Source organism: Salvelinus sp. IW2-2015, linkage group LG20 (assembly GCF_002910315.2).
Source record: "Salvelinus sp. IW2-2015 linkage group LG20, ASM291031v2, whole genome shotgun sequence".
In the NCBI taxonomy this organism is placed as follows: domain Eukaryota; kingdom Metazoa; phylum Chordata; class Actinopteri; order Salmoniformes; family Salmonidae; genus Salvelinus; species Salvelinus sp. IW2-2015.
Genome location: NC_036860.1, coordinates 69,277,722 through 69,293,980, shown reverse-complemented (window position 1 = coordinate 69,293,980; position 16,259 = coordinate 69,277,722). Strand labels below are relative to the sequence as shown.

Here is a 16,259-nt window from a genome sequence, read left to right as displayed (position 1 = left end):
ACACAAGACAGTAACTACTAACAATTGGATACCACGAAATTGGGGAMAAAAAAGGGGGTAAAAAATAATAAKAAATAAAAAATGAATGCTGTTCATTGACTACAGCTCAGCATTTAACATCATAGTARCYTCCAAACTCATCATTAAGCTCGAGACGCTGGGTCTCGACCCTGCCCTGCGCTCCTGGGTTCTGGACTTTCTGACGGGCTGCCCCCAGGTGTTGAGGGTAGGAAACAACATCTCCACCCCGCTGATCCTGAAAACTGGGGCCCCACAAGGGTGCATTCTCAGCCCTCTCCTGTACTCCCTGTTCACCATTGACTGCGTGGCCATGCACGCCTCCAACTCATTCATCAAGTTTGCAGACGATACCACAATGGTAGGCTTGATTACCAAAAACGACGAGACGGCCTACAGGGAGGAGGTGAGGGCCCTCGGAGTGTGGTGTCAGGAAAATAACCTCTCACTCAACGTCAACAAAACAAAGGAGATGATCGTGGAAACAGCAGAGGGAGCATCCCCCTATCCACATCAACGGGACAGTAGTGGAGAAAGTGGAAAGTTCCTCGGCGTACACATCACGGACAAACTGAAATGGTCCACTCACACAGYCAGTGTGGTGGATAAGGCGCAACAGCGCCTCTTCAACCTCAGGAGGCTGAAAAAAAACACTCACAAACTTTTACAGATGCATAATCGAAATCCTGTCTGGCTGCATCCCTGCTTGATACTGCAACTGCTCCGCCCACAACCACAAGGCTCTCCAGATGGAGGTATTGTCTGCATAATGCTTCACCGGGGGCAAACTACCTGCCCTCCAGGACACCTACAGCACCCGATGTCACAGGAAGGCCAAAAAGATCATCAAGGACAATAACTACCCGAACCACTGCCTATTCACCCCGCTATCATCCAGAAGGCGAGGTCAGTACAYGTGRATGAAAGCTGGGACRGAGAGACTGAAAAACAGCTTCTATTTCAAGGCCATCAGACTGTTAAACAGCCATCACTAACATAGAGTGGCTGCTGCCGACATACAGACTCAAATCTCTGGCCACTTTAATAAATGTAATAAATGGATTTAATAAAGGTATCACTAGTCAGTTTAAATAACGCCACTTTAATAATGTCTACATATCCRCCATTACTCATCTCATATGTATATACTGTATTCTATACCATCTACTGAATCTTGCCTRTGCCGCACGGCTATCGTTCATCCATATATTTATATGTACATACTCTTATTTACCCCTTTACATTTGTGTGTWTAAGGTAGTCYTTGTGAATTTGTTAGATTACTTGTTAGATATWACTGCACTGTCGGAACTAGAAGCACAAGCATTTCGCTACACTCGCATTATCATCTGCTAACCATGTGTATGTGACCAATAAAATTTGAAGGGCCTACCCCAACCGAAGACAAACAGCCCAAACCATATTCCTCCTCCACCAATCTTTACAGTTGGCTACTTCATCACTCCAGAGAATCCGTTCCACAGCTCCAGAAACCAATGGCGGCGAGCTTACACCCCTCCAGCTGGCACTTTTCATTGCCATTGCATTGGTAATCTTTTGCGCGCTGCACGGCTATGTAACCCATTTCGTGAAGCTCCTGACGAACAGTTATTGTGCTGACATTGCTTCCAGAGGAAGTATGTAACTGGTAGTGAGTGTTGCAGCTGAGGACAGATTATTTTACCGTTACGTGCTTCAGCACTCGGCGTCCCATTCTGTGAGCTTGTGTGGCTACCACCTTCTGGCAAACCGTTGATTCTCCTAAAGTCCCACTTCACAATAACAGCACTTACAGTTCACCCGGGCAGATCTACAGGGCATAAATTGACGAATGACTTTGGAAAGCGATCTATGACATCCACGTTGAAGTCACTGAGCTCGTCAGTAAGCAATTCTACTGCCAATGTTTGTCTATAATCAGTACACTGAGAGCAACTGGCGACAAAAGAGCTGATGCAGAACTCTGAGATATCCAGCAGGTAACTTCGATTGTAAACTACATCGCACATGCCGTTCGCAAAACTAGTGGAGATATGGGATCAATGTTCTATGTCACACCGAGGCTTGGTGGTTATCGAGGGGAGTGTGGAAAGATTTTTTGAATTGAGACTGAATGTTGTCATTCGCAATGGATGTAAAAAACAGACTGTTGACTTCGTTGTAATGAAAAGAAAATGTGTCTCCTTGCCTATGTAAACAGACATATTGTGAAACTGAACAAACGGAACACAAGCATGAAGGGGAAACACCAAAAAACATCTAAAGATGAGTGATCGAATCAGCAAATCCGTTGACTGTGCCCTGGCTCTATTGACATGCCGGTAATGAACTCAACAGCTGATTGAGCTGTCATGTGACCGAATGCTGAAGACAACACATTCATGTGTCACTATGGACGAATTTTGGTTTATGACTCAAAGGAAAACTTGCCGTCTCCCTCTGAGCAATAAAACTCATGGTAGGTTGATTCATGCTCTTGTCTGCAATAGAAAACAAATATCAATCCAGGCTGGATGTGACAGGAGAGATGAGGTGCGCACTGTCGACATGCCCGCTGACTTTGAGAAGCTCCTATGCGACATGCATCAAGCACACCCATCTCATTAGTGGTGTGAGATAAAGAAATTATGTCAGACTAATTTGCAATGATGTTCATAGCCCCACATTAAAAGTACAGTTGAAGTCGGAAGTTTACATACACTTAGGTTTGGAGTCATTGAAACCACTCCACAAATTTCTTGTTAACAAACTATAGTTTTGCAAGTCGGTTAGGACATCTACTTTGTGCGTGACACAAGTAACTGTTTACAGACGATTATTTCACTTATAATTAACTGTATCACAATTCCAGTGGGTTAGAAGTTTACATACACTAAGTTGACTGTGCCTTAAACAGCTTGGAAAATTCCAGAACATTATGTCATGGCTTTAGAAGCTTCTGATAGCTAATTGACATCATTTGAGTCAATTGGAGGTGACCTGTGGATGTATTTCAAGGCCTACCTTCAACTCAGTTCTCTTTGCTTGACATCATGGGAAAATCTAAAGAAATCAGCCAAGACCTCAGAAAAAATTTGTAGACCTCCACAAGTCGTGTGAATCCTTGGGAGCAATTTCCAAATGCCTGAAGTTACCACGTTCATCTGCACAAACAATACTACGCAAGTATAAAACACCATGGGAACACACAGCCGTCATACCGCTCAGGAAGGAGCGCATTCTGTCTCCTAGAATGAATTACTTTGGCGGAAAAGTGCAAATCAATCCCAGAAACACAGCAAAGACCTTGTGAAGATGCTGGATGAAACAGGTACAAAAGATCTATATCCACAGTAAAACGAGTCCTATATCGACATAACCTGAAAGCCGCTCAGCAAGGAAGAAGCCACTGCTCCAAAACCGCCATAAAAAAGCCAGACACGTTTGCAACTACACATGGGGACAAAGATCGTACTTTTTGAGAAATGTCCTCTTCTTATGAAACAAAAATAGAACTGTTTTGGCCATAATGACCATCATCATGTTGGAGAAAAGGAGAGGCTTGCAAGCCGAAAATACCATCCCAACCGTGAAGCACGGGGTGGCAGCATCATGTTGTGGGTGCTTTGCTGCAGGAGGGACTGGTGCACTCACAAAATAGATGCATAATGACGAAATAAATTTATGTGGATATGTTGAAAGTAATCTCAAGACATCAGTCAGGAAGTTAAACCTTGGTCGCAAATGGTCTTCCAATGGACAATGACCCAAGCATACTTCCAAAGTGTGGGCAAAATGGCTTAAGGACAACAAAGACAAGCATTGGAGTGACCATCACAAAACCCTGACCTCAATCCTACAGGAATGTGTGGGTAGAACTGAAAAAGCGTGTGCGAGCAAGAGCCTACAAACCGACTCAGTTACACCAGCTCTATCAGGAGAATGGGCCAAAATTCACCCAACTTATTGTGGGAAGCTTGTGGAAATCTACCCGAAACGCTTGACCCAAGTAAACAATTACAGGCAATGCTACCAAACACTAAATTGAGTGTAAACTTCTGACCCACTGGGAATGTGATGAAAGAAATAAAAGCTGAAATAAATATTTTTCTCTGCTATTATTCTGACATTTCACATTCTTAAAAAAAGTGGTGATCCTAACTGAACCTAAAACAGGGAATTTTTACTAGGATTAAATGTCAGGAATTGTGAAAAACTGAGTTTAAATGTATTTGGCTAAGGTGTATGTAAACTTCRGACTTCAACTGTATATGATGCTGAGTTGAAAATACAATCAGAAACACTGTTTTACAATTGACTGCCATAGCCCCAATCAAACAATAAGCATTGGCTGTTAATTACATAATTTTTTTCACATGGTTGGGGTCGCAGGTATTTTCAGATTCAAAATGTGGTCGTGGGCCAAAACATTTTGGGAACATTTTGAATGCTCAGGCAGGAATATGTTCCGATTCACACACCTATTAATATAACTCAGAGGTGCGCGAGTTATATTAATAGGTGTGTGAATCGGAACATATTCCTGCCTGAGCATTCAAAATGTAACAACTACTTTTGGGTGTCAGGGAAGTACATATTCTCATTAGGAATGTAGTGAAGTAAAAGTTGTCAACATATATAAATAGTAAAGCAGGATCCTGAGTGGAGCAACGGTTCGTTCCCAGGCTTTGTCAAAACCGGTCAYCCCTGTTGCCCCATAGGACAGGCTTTCCTTGGCTCATTGCGCTCTAGCAACACCTTGTGGCAGGGCCGGGTTCCTGCAAGCTGACTCAGTCCTCTGACACATTTGGTGCGGTTTACATCCGGACAAGCCGAGCAGTGTGATAAGAAGTAGCGTGGCCAGGCGGGTCATGTTTCGGATGCCGCATAACTCAACTTTCGCCAAGCCGATTGGGGAGTTGCAGCGATGATCCAAACTTGTAATTCGTGGAGAAAATTGTGAAAAAAAGAATTAACTTGTGGCTGCACCCTCGGGCCTGGTTAGTACTTGGATGGGAGACCGCCTGAGAATACCAGGGGGTGTAAACTKAAATTATTATTATTATTATAAAAAATATATTTAAATAGTAAAGTAAAGTACAGATACCCCCAAAAAACGACTTTAAAGTATTTTTKCTTAAGTACTTTACACCACTGCCATTTGGGATGCCACCCGACTACAATCGCTGTCTGGCACCCGTTTATGAGCTCTACTTGTGGTTACCGTAGATTTACAGCATACATTTGACTATCACATGCACTTAGATTACATTACTATGGACAATTACCTTTCACGTATGTGGTCCCAGAATCAAACCCACTATCCTGGCGTTGCAAACACCATGCTCTACCAACTATACTACAGAGGATCAAGTCAGGTAGAGTCCTGCTTGAGAGGAGTCTGTCTGTGTAGCAGATGGATACCATAGCATGCCATTGRCAAGCAGTGAGTTTGTACGTATTAGGCCAATTTATAGCCCCCATTACAACAGCAGTGGAATGGCCTGCGGTTTGAGGACAGGGTGTAGCTGTCCACCACTGCAGATTGAACCAAGTGAAAACCCTGAAATGCTCATTGTGTGTGTCTTGGCTGAGTGAGTGTTGTGGTGTGGTGGAAGACTGTTGTTAAGGCTAAAGGAAAGTATATGCTCCTTGGGACTACACAGAGAAAACCAGACCATGAAGGGAACGCCTGCCCATTGTGGTCAGGTTGGATTTAAACCACTAATGTCTCAGTCAGCACAACTATAMAGAGGGAATCATGAACAATCATGAAATATGTTCTCACTGTGGTGTTTTTTTTATGTCCAAAGGAGGCCCTAGTTGTTTCAAGGGTGTTCTTGTGACATAGAGAATTGGGAGGTGGCCGACTTGAACTCGGCTCCACTCTAGCGCACTAACCGGTCCATCCAACCATGATATTTTTTTTGCCTTTTGGTAGAAGGCTACAATAATCCCTCAACACTCAAAATAACAGATAATAGGTCCTATAACAATGGAGGTTGTTCATTTATGAAGGCATGTAAAGTAGGTGTTGACCTCTTCTCTTATGTACATTTCCTTGCTCGACTGCAGCTGTTTGACAGATGTGTCAAGTGTGGAACCACCAAGCTTGAGGTTGAGACAAAGATGTTTCAATATCTTTATTAACAAAGGTTTGCGAAGTTAATGTAAAATATGTATTGGTCATGTCATTCATGTTCAAGCAGAATATGTACACTTATTTGAATTACAAAACAAAATATAATGTAGCACCTTTTTGTACGTTATTAAGCACCATAAGGAGACAGACAGTCAAGTAACCTGAACAGCAAAACAGCTCAGAATTCAATGGAGCATTTTGTCATGAATAAAGGAAGAATAGTTCTCGAATTATTACATCTCTACCCCTGTGTCTACTAGCTAACTTTCTAAATTAAAAGTTCTCCCCTGAATGGCCAGCTTCCCAAAGCTAACTTCCTATCAACTCATTCCCCATTCTGACACAAAAACAACATTCAACAAAATGCTGTATGAAGAGGTTTGAAATTGGCTGAAGGATGCCACCTGTTGTTAAAGCCATTGACCTGCATGGTTAGGAATTGGTTCATGGGGGCAACAGTACTGTGAGTACTTGGTAGGGTTTTGGATAGCTTGCACTCTGCCATTCCATTGAAAAGCAACTGTCTGTCACACCATTAAACACATATAGAATTCTATTTGTACTTCATTCACCCTCTGTATTTTCACACTTAATCAACCCTTTGATCAACAGTTTATCTTTGGTTTATCTCTGGACTCCCTTCTGCATTGTGATATGAGGGTGGAGCTCTGTCTGGATGACTGACTAGAGGAAACTCACCTGCACCTCTGACATCCTGTTTTAAATCTTCACAAAAACAGCCCCCCTCCCTTTTACATACCTGTAAAGCCCGTCTCTGACTCTCACACAGACATTCATAAACCTGCAGTAAAACCACACATTTGCAAGCCTTTACGGTGTGAATTTTAAAACGATTGAAGGATGTTTTAGCACCATGTATTAAGTAGGGTATTTCAGCATACAGTAAGGCTACTGCTGGCAACTGGATTTGTGTTGATTTTAGACTCCGAAATGCTCTATTTCCTGCAGCAATGTTACTGTTGGAGTTTTACTGGGTTTCACGCCATTACTTTTCAGAGTAGCTGGCAAAATAGTAGCACACAAGGAACCTCTGATATTTCCGTAAAAATTCTAATTCCCTGATGTGCAAGGCACCAAATCTCACAAGACTTGTCTCAGCTGCTGTCATCGAAGGAAATACTGCCAAGAGAACTGTTCATAATTTTRTTTTTGAGTCGTTACTTTTGGAATCAATCAATGAATCTTTCTACTTCAGAGGGCTAATTTGTGGTATTGAATACTTGATCCTGTTTGAATGGTGCAATGGTACCCTATTCCAGCTGGCACTGTTAGTCTTCCACATCAGGTTCTGACTAAAGAAGACCAAACAGAAACAGCACCAAACTGTAAATAACATTTCTGTATCCTGTTACCAAGGGATCCCTGTTGAGATTTAACTATTATCATATTATTCCTATTTGGACTTGAGATCAAATTTGCAAGCCCACTGTAATGACCCTTGTGGTCTTTTTCATTTATACAACCGTGCAACTGATATCCAGCTGGAGAATATCAGGATCTTATGAACAGCTTTACCAGACAAAATGGATCAAGAGCTCAGAAACTGAACACTAAAAAAACAGCATACACACTGGACTAGTGTCCAGACAAAACATCTGAGACAAATGACAGAATTAGGGCATACGGGAAGGCAACCAGGCTTTATCGAATCACTAATGGTTTCAAAGCACTTCAACCTGTGTGTCTGTTCTCTGTGACAACTCTTAATAAAGCTAACAACCAATAGTGAAATCCATTACAGCCAGATGGTTATAAAGGGGTTTGTGTCTTTAAGGGGACATCTCTTTCCTTGTGTCATAGGTCTTTTCCCACCCAGCCTCCTTGTCAGCATATACATCTAATAATATTTATGTTTCAATACAGGAGAGAAGGAGTCTATGTAAAAAAATAGAAAAAAGAAAAAAAAGAAGGAGTATATGTATTTGGAGTCATTACTTTACAAGCCTCCAGTATCCCCTTGCATCGTATAGAGGCACTTAAAAGTGGGTGTGTGCGTCAATGAAAACCCTGCATAAAGAGGCCCCCTCTCGATGTGCCCTCCGATACTCTGACCTCTAGACCCCTCCCCTCCCCTCAGGTCAGTTGGGGATCATGTTCATAAGGGCACACCATACCAAAACATTTAAAACATTTTGCAACGGAAAAAGAAAACAAGCGTTTCTTCCTGGACAAGACCAGATAGTACCTCCCCGTTGGACTCTGTTTAGGGCGTTTTCTTCCATTTTGTGCCTACTGAACACGACCCAGCAGGTCATCTCACTCCAGGGTGGGCTTGATGAGGTATCCGTTGAAGGTGATGTACACATCCACATCGTCACTATACACAGCGTTCTCCCTCTCCCTCTTGTACAGTCGGACCCACACCTCGTCATTGAGCTCAAGGGGCAACATAAGGCTCTGGCTTTGCATGATGGACCTCTCGCTGGGCTGGGCGTACACAATGGCCTGCTCCTTGTCATTCCTCATGATGTGCAGGTAGGTCTCTTTAAAGTTCCAGGTGTGGATGTTGACGTTGAAGAAGTAAATCCCAGGGACGTAGCAGTAGAACTTTCCTTTGAACATGTCGAAGTGGCCGTGGAGGTTGACGAACTCTGTGTCGAACACCAGGGCCTGGTAGTAGTCCACGCTGTGGAGGGACTTGCGACGCCCCACCGAGAAGGCTGCGTCCTGGGTCTTGAAGGGGTCCCCTGGGGGGCCCGCCTGGCCCTTGGTTCCTTTGGGGCCCATTGGCCCTCGGGATCCAGGAGTGCCTTCCTCACCAGACTTCCCAGGTGTCCCCCTGTCTCCGCGGTTTCCCTTGTCCCCTGTAAGGCAAGATGGAAAATATACAGCACATGAGTCCTTAGGGCGCTATGACACAGTCATGTAGACTAAAGGTCCAAATGGGGTAATGTTGAGATTAAAGTTAGTATAACATGGATCATAGAAGCTTTTGTGTAGATAGATTGTTTATGATTTTCTCCAGATTTTCTCGACTCCAGATAGGAATGTTACGTAAACTTGGAGTCACTCCAGACCATTCAGTATATGAGAATTTAGGGTTCTGGAGTTCTGCTTATCTGCTTATCTCTTAACAGGATATTCTTTTTTTTTTGCAGCTTTATTTTTGGAAAGCAAAAGCATGTTTTTCAAAGCTAGGTCACGCTCTCTGGTGAGCACACAAACACGTACGCAAACACACACACACACAAACTGTTACGTTATTGGTCATGTTTTCTGCCACATAAGCAAGTTCAATGCCCGGTTAATGTTCTGAAATGGCAGCAGACTTTTTAGCCTCCAGTCCACTGAATGGAGAAAAAAATAAAGGCATTCATTCAATGAAAAAGTCAGTTTGAAACCCAACAGCCTCATTAACTCCAGGGGCAGCCATTCTCCTCTGGTGAATCACATGTACACCGAGCCAATCTCAGTGTCTAGCATCCTACCAAGCCTCTTAAATGTGTCAAATGCGAGCAGGGGTCCAATTGAGTAGAGCCTTGGATCGGAATACACATACTGATAATCCAATGTTTTTTTCCCGTGCTGTTTTGTCACTTGTTTTGTCTTTGGCATGACAACCACCATAGGAGTTGACAAAACACCACAAAGAGACCTGGGATCAAGCTATGTCTATTGCAGGTGTAAGGGCACAATCCAGGCGCACCTTTGAGGATGGTCATGTTGATGAAGGTGCGGACTTCAGGTATCTGGTTCAGGACACTCTTTTGGTCCCCCATCTGAGGGGCTGGGGGGCCCTCCTGTGGCTCCAGGTCATCACAGCAGCGGCGGCAGGGGGCAGGAGAGGCATTTCCCGGGGGTGGGACAGGGATGACCAGGGGGAGGAAAAAGAGGACGGGGCTCAGGAGGAGGAGGCGGTCAAACATGGCTGCTGAACCTGGGAGGACAAGGAAGGTCAACAGACAGATTAGACACAACCTTTGACCTTTTTACCCTTAAAGGGATAGTTCACCCAAATTCGATCCAGGTTGGATGTGACAGGAGAGATGAGGTGCGCATTGTCGACCGCGCCGCTGACTTTGAGATGCTCCGACGCGACATGTACACGCATCTAATTAGCGGTGGTGAGATAAGAGACATTATGTCAGACTCATTTGCAATCGACGGTCATAGCCCCACATTAAAAGTATACGATGGTGATTTGAGAACACAATCAGAAATACTGGTAGAATGTTTTACAATGAACTGCCATAGCCCCAAATAACAAAGTAAACATTGGCTGTTAATTACATGCATTTTTTTCACATGGTTGGTTCACAATCATTTTCAGATATTAAAATGTGGTCGTGGGCAAAAMAAGTTTGCTATAGTGGTCTCTGCTTAGCAACTGAATTATTACGTGTCAACTGCCCCTTTTATGTTGCTGCTACTCTCTGTCTATCATCTATGCATAGTCACTTTAACTATACATTCACGTACATATTACCTCAATTAGCATCAACTCTGTACCGGTACCACCTGCATATAGCCTCGCTACTGTTATTTTCACTGTCATTTTACTGTTTTATTTTTTGTATTTCTTTACTTATCTATTGTTTACCTAATACCTATTTTTTACTTAAAAATGGCACTGTTGGTTAGGGCTTGTAAGTAAGCATTTCACTGTAATAAATGTTGATTTGACTTTGATTTGATTTGAGCTAGCTATGAACTATCCATGAGACAGCAACCACTGTTGTTGTCTGGAGCTTTGATTCAAACCATGACCAGCATTGATCATTTTCTATGATGTCAGCCCTATAGTCTCAGACAGACAGTCCAACACAGCTGTTATACTAAGGTGCCATTTTAGATCCATAGCTCATGGCAGTGACAGAACATAGGGCCAATGGTCCAATGAAAATCCATAGAAGAATCACAAGTGTGGCTCTCATCAACAAACCAAAAGTATAGCAATGCTATAGCTTCTTCCATAATGTCCCTGAAATAAATGGCCATGATCTGCAGACATCTGAGTGATCTTGACGGCCTTTTTCTGGGATTGTCAAATCAAATCAAAGTTGATTGTCATATGCACGGGATGCAGCATAGTACTCTGTACAATGAAATGCTTATTCGCTGCAATAAATGTGAACCATTTAAACTTGTGAAGTGTACTGAGTATCTTGATAGTTTTTGGATTGTACAGGCCAGAAGTGTGGACTCGAGTCACATGACTTGGACTCGAGTCAGACTCGAGTCACAAATATGATGACTTGCAACTCAACTTTGACTTTAACACCAATGACTCGTGACTTGACTTGGACTTGAGCCTTATGACTCGACCTGACTTGATACCCTCCCCGAGCCCAAATATTAAAAATGATGCTATTAAAAAAAGTGTGCATCACATAAACTCTTAATTTAACGGATTACAGTTTGAATCGGACAGCAGCCAATGAAATTGTGCCAGCTGAGAAAAAGTTGTGCGTGGCAGTGCAGAGGAACGTCGGCGGGTGAATTCAGATGGAGCCCTTGGAAAGATGATACCCAAAATTATTATTTTTCGATTTAAAGACGACGCTGTATCAACAAAAACGGATTGCAACTTGCAAAACAAGCGGGAAGAAAATTACAGACGGAGGCGCAACAATTTCCAACTTTGTTCGACATTTGAAGCTGCACAAAGAACGGTAAGTCGTGGCTAATATAGCCGACAGCTATATATTTTATTACTTTACTAGTGTATCATGTAGGCTAGCGTAACGTTAAATCAATGAGCCTCCACACAGTCAGTCAGTGCGGGAACGTGATCATTGCACCCAAGATTGAGCTACAACTGGCTAGGAAGTTGGTAGCCTAAATCCTGCCTGATGTTACTGCTGTTCCTAAAACAAGGTTGGGCGATTGTGTACAAGCCTACATCGCCCGATTGGGGGTCTTTCTCATGGCTACCCATGTATTTCCATGGAAATATAACATTTATTTGGAAAGTAATAAATACAGCAAAGCTGGCCTGCAGTCCTAGACCAAGGCAATGGTAACACAAGCATGGTTAATGAAGTTTGACTTTGACGTGTAGTAGCAGTGACATGGTACAGTCTGGGTTTAAAGCTATATGATCTGGTGGTGTGCTAGACTAGAGAACATGCTAATAAAGCCAGTGGAATGCTGCGGTAGACTAATCTACATTAGATAAATCAAGCACATTAGCATTTCGGAGCAAGCTGCCCCGTACGGAAAAGTAATATGGCCACATATGGCCTTACATACCCTACATGACCAAAAGCATGTGGACACCTGCTCATCGAACATCTCATTTTAAAATCATGGGTATTAATATGGAGTTGGTCCCCCCTTTGTTGCTATAACAGACTCCACTCATCTAGGAATGCTTTCCACTAGATGTTGGAACATTGCTGCGGGGACTTGCTTCCATTCAGGCACAAGAGCATTAGTGAGGTCGGGCACTMATGTTGGGCGATTAGGCCTGGCTCACAGTCAGCGTTCCAATTCATCCCAAAGGTGTTCAGTGGGGTTGAGGTCAGGGTTCTGTGCAGGCCTGTCAAGTTCTTCAAAAAACCAATCTCAACAAACCATTTCTGTATGGACCTCGCTTTGTGCACGAGGGCATTGTCATGCGGATACAGGAAAGGGCCTTCCCCAAACTGTTGCCACAAAGTTGGAAGCACAGAATTGTCTGGAATGTCATTGTATGCTGTAGCGTTAAGATTTCCCTTCACTGGAGCTAAGGGGCCTAACTAAGGGGCCTATTCCTCCTCCACCAAAGTTTACAGTTGGCACTACGCATTGGGTTAGGAAGCGTTTTCCTGGCATCCGCCAAAACCAGATTCGTCCATTGAAGTGCCAGATAGTGAAGCATGATTCATTACTCCAGAAAACGCATGCTCTTAGGCTTGTGTGCGGCTGCTCGGCCATGGAAACCCATTTCATGAAGTTCCTGACGAACGTTTTTGTGCTGATGTTGCTTCCAGAGGCAGTTTGGAACTCAGTAGTGAGTGTTACAACCGAGGACAGACGTTTTAAAAGCGCTACACGCTTCAGCACTCGGCGGTACCATTCTGTGAGCTTGTGTGGTCTTCAACTTCAAGGCTGAGCCGTGGTTGCTCCTAGACGTCCCGCTTCACAATAACAGCACTTACAGTTGACCGGGGCAGCTCTAGCAGGACAGATTTTTTTGACGAACTGACTTGTTGAAAAGGTGGCATCCTACGACGGTGTCACGTTGAAAGTCACTGAGCAATGAATATTGCATGACTGTGTGCTCGATTTTATACACCTGTCATTAACAGGTGTGGCTGAAATAGGCGAAACCATTCATTTGAAGGGGTGTCCACATATTTTTGTGTATATAGTGTATCTTATTTTCAGTAAATGTGGGTGTCACAAGCACTTTCATTATGTGGCAGTTGTTTAAATGGCACAATATTCTCTACACTATACTTTCTTGTTTTGTCACATAAACTGAAATTATGCAAACTATTAGAATTTTTGCAAACAGGAAATGGCGATTTCTGCATAGTTCATTTTTAAAGGCTCAGTGTAGTCAAAAAAGTGATTTTCCTGTTTTAATATATAAGTCCACACTTCGATGTTGGAGTAATACTGTGAAATGTTGTTTGTCACTCTCACTCAGATATCATATTAGCATGACATAAGTCATGGCAAAATATGTAGGATTGCATGGAATTAGCTTTAAAACTGCAAAAATTTATCCCCACCCCATGTCTAAACGTGAAGTATTACAGGGAATTAGCTGTAAATGTCATGCTAATATGATATCTGAGTGAGAGTGACAAACAAAATCAATGGGGGCCTAGTGTTACCTGTCGGTAATTTGCCCTGATTACTACACATTTAGATAGCTGGCTAGACTAACTAGAATCTCAAATGCACACTCCTCGTGCCCTCTCTCCTTGCCTTCTTCTCGAAACCCATTGATTGAGAAAGCCAGAGATCCCTCCCCTCTGACCTTCTCCTCCGATGGGTTTTAAAAAAGGAGGCGAGGAGAGAGGACGCAAGGAGTTGCAATTGAGATTCTACTCCCGACTAATCCAAAAATGTTTTATGACATAGGTTAGTTGAGTGACCGTCAGTGAGTGACATATAGCAAGAGGAAAACCGCTGATGCACAACTACAGTTTTGAAATTGCACCTTGTCTATTCTACTATTCTGACTCTCAACAGTAGTTTGAGACCCTGATTGAGTTCCTAAAAAACATATATGTAATTACGGCCATGCCTCTATGGTCATGTAGAGAGGCAGCCAACTATTGAAACAAGCTCCAGCTGCTGATATGCAACTTGACCAGCTCTCTGGTGCTGCTCTATCCTACTCTCTGCAAGTCRTGGCGACGCCCATCAGTGAGGCATTACGTTTAATGTAGCCAAAGGAAAGATGCGGGACTGCGTGATATGTGCACTCTTGGCATTGTGCAGAAGCTACCGCAGAATGACAGTTAATGTGATTGATAGTAAAGCAGGCTGTAACTTACCTCTCCTAGAAGTCTCTGCAAAGTCGTGTCGATCAGCTGAGGAGAGAGAGGAGAGAGAGATGAGAGGGGAGGGGAGGGGAGGAGGAGAATCCTGAGTCAGCCTCTCTCTCTCTCTCTCTCTCTAAAATTCAAATTCAATGTTGCCAAAGCAAAGTGATACACATAAAAACTATGAAAACAACATCGGCAACAATAAGAATATCTAGAAATACTCAATAAAAACTGGTAAACAGATCTTAATTTGAGCCGGTTTAAAAGTTGATAACTCATGAAAAATGACGGGAATGCTTAAGTTAAGGGCTCTGACAATACAGAACGGATGGAATGTATAGACTATGTCTGGAGGTTCTGTTTGAACACCCATTTATTACATTCTGTTAAAGAAATGAATTAGAACACACATAGGAACGTTTTATTGATATCCCATAGCTAATCAAACAGTGGAGACACACACACGCTACCCTACCCGAACCCTACACTACATTACACTACATCTGCATAATAGTTGCGGGAGGCTCAAGAGAAGCCATCCCATTGCCTTTGCAAGTACTGTCTGCCATCCGTCCAGTCCTGTATTTCTGCTGTGGTAAATTCCTTCCCCTTGCTCTTTTTTTCTGCTGCTTCACATCTGTGAAAGCTCAAGCCACAAAGGAGAGGAGGAAGCAGATGTTAGTGTGGGATTGTGGAGGGCCTGGAGGGGAGCTAGCACTCTGAGGAGAAAGGGGGCACAGGGCTTTACACATGGATTCAGGGACAGACYGGGTGGGGTAGTGTTATTGTTGGGGTGGAGACAGAAGGTGGGGGGGGGAGAGGGGAGAGGTAGGCTAGCTTGAGGGAAGGAAAAGATTGGGAGGGAGGACCATCGCTGGGGAAGAATTGGTGGCAGAAACCTTGGGGAAGGGACAGTAACACACACATGCCCATGTGCAGGCACACAGGCAAGCATGCACGCACACACGCGCGCACACAGAGATCCACMTTTAGCAGAGACAATATATGTTTGACTATTTATTGGGCTCAATAGTTTTTGTTAATTAGAATAGACACAGATACAGCACAACCATGTTGGCACAACCGTCTACCTGCAGCAAACAGTGAGAATGAACAGGCCTATTTTTATTTACCCTCTGCAAGTTTTTGGATGAGCTCTTATTGCCAGTGCTGTGAGAGCCGAGAGCGGAAGTTGATTTCAGATTGGTGTACACGTGTAACACAAGCACATCTGGAGCGCGTTACCGCCTAGGGGTCCAGGATTGAAGGAGACTCCACAGACTGTTATGTAATTATGTCAGGCGTGTTCTTCTTCTTCTTTCATCTCCAGGCCATTAACAGACACATCTGACCCATATTTTATTGACTAATACGTTGACACTGACTGTCCTCCCTTGAACTACCAGTGTCAATAGTACCGGTTTGTGTATATCTATGAAGGAAGGGAGTGAGGAAATAAGGATGTAAGGAAAGGAGGGAGGAAATAAGGAAGGAAGGCTATTTTTAAAACGTTATTTGTAGCTCTATATGCTTTAATTCAGACTATTGACTCACCTTTCAACTGCAAGCTACTCAACCATTATCTCTTTCTCTGTGCCTTTCTTTTCCCCCAATGTCAACACTACTSCTAATCTTAAAAGAGGAAACTGCAAAACATCCAAAAACATTCGGCT

General features: G+C 43.3%; 1 protein-coding gene across 1 annotated transcript; it reads right to left on the bottom strand.

Annotated features, from left to right (window-relative positions):
• Nucleotides 1-6,126: 6,126 nt before the first annotated feature.
• On the bottom strand, nucleotides 6,127-14,655 carry LOC111981972 (complement C1q tumor necrosis factor-related protein 1-like). Its single transcript, XM_024013479.1, has 3 exons — nucleotides 14,596-14,655; nucleotides 9,807-10,037; nucleotides 6,127-8,964 (listed from the first exon to the last, which is right to left on the bottom strand). Exons 2-3 carry the CDS (start codon nucleotides 10,024-10,026, stop codon nucleotides 8,417-8,419), a joined length of 768 nt encoding a protein of 255 aa, XP_023869247.1. The 5' UTR covers nucleotides 10,027-10,037; nucleotides 14,596-14,655; the 3' UTR covers nucleotides 6,127-8,416.
• Between the last annotated feature and the right edge of the window lie 1,604 nt (nucleotides 14,656-16,259).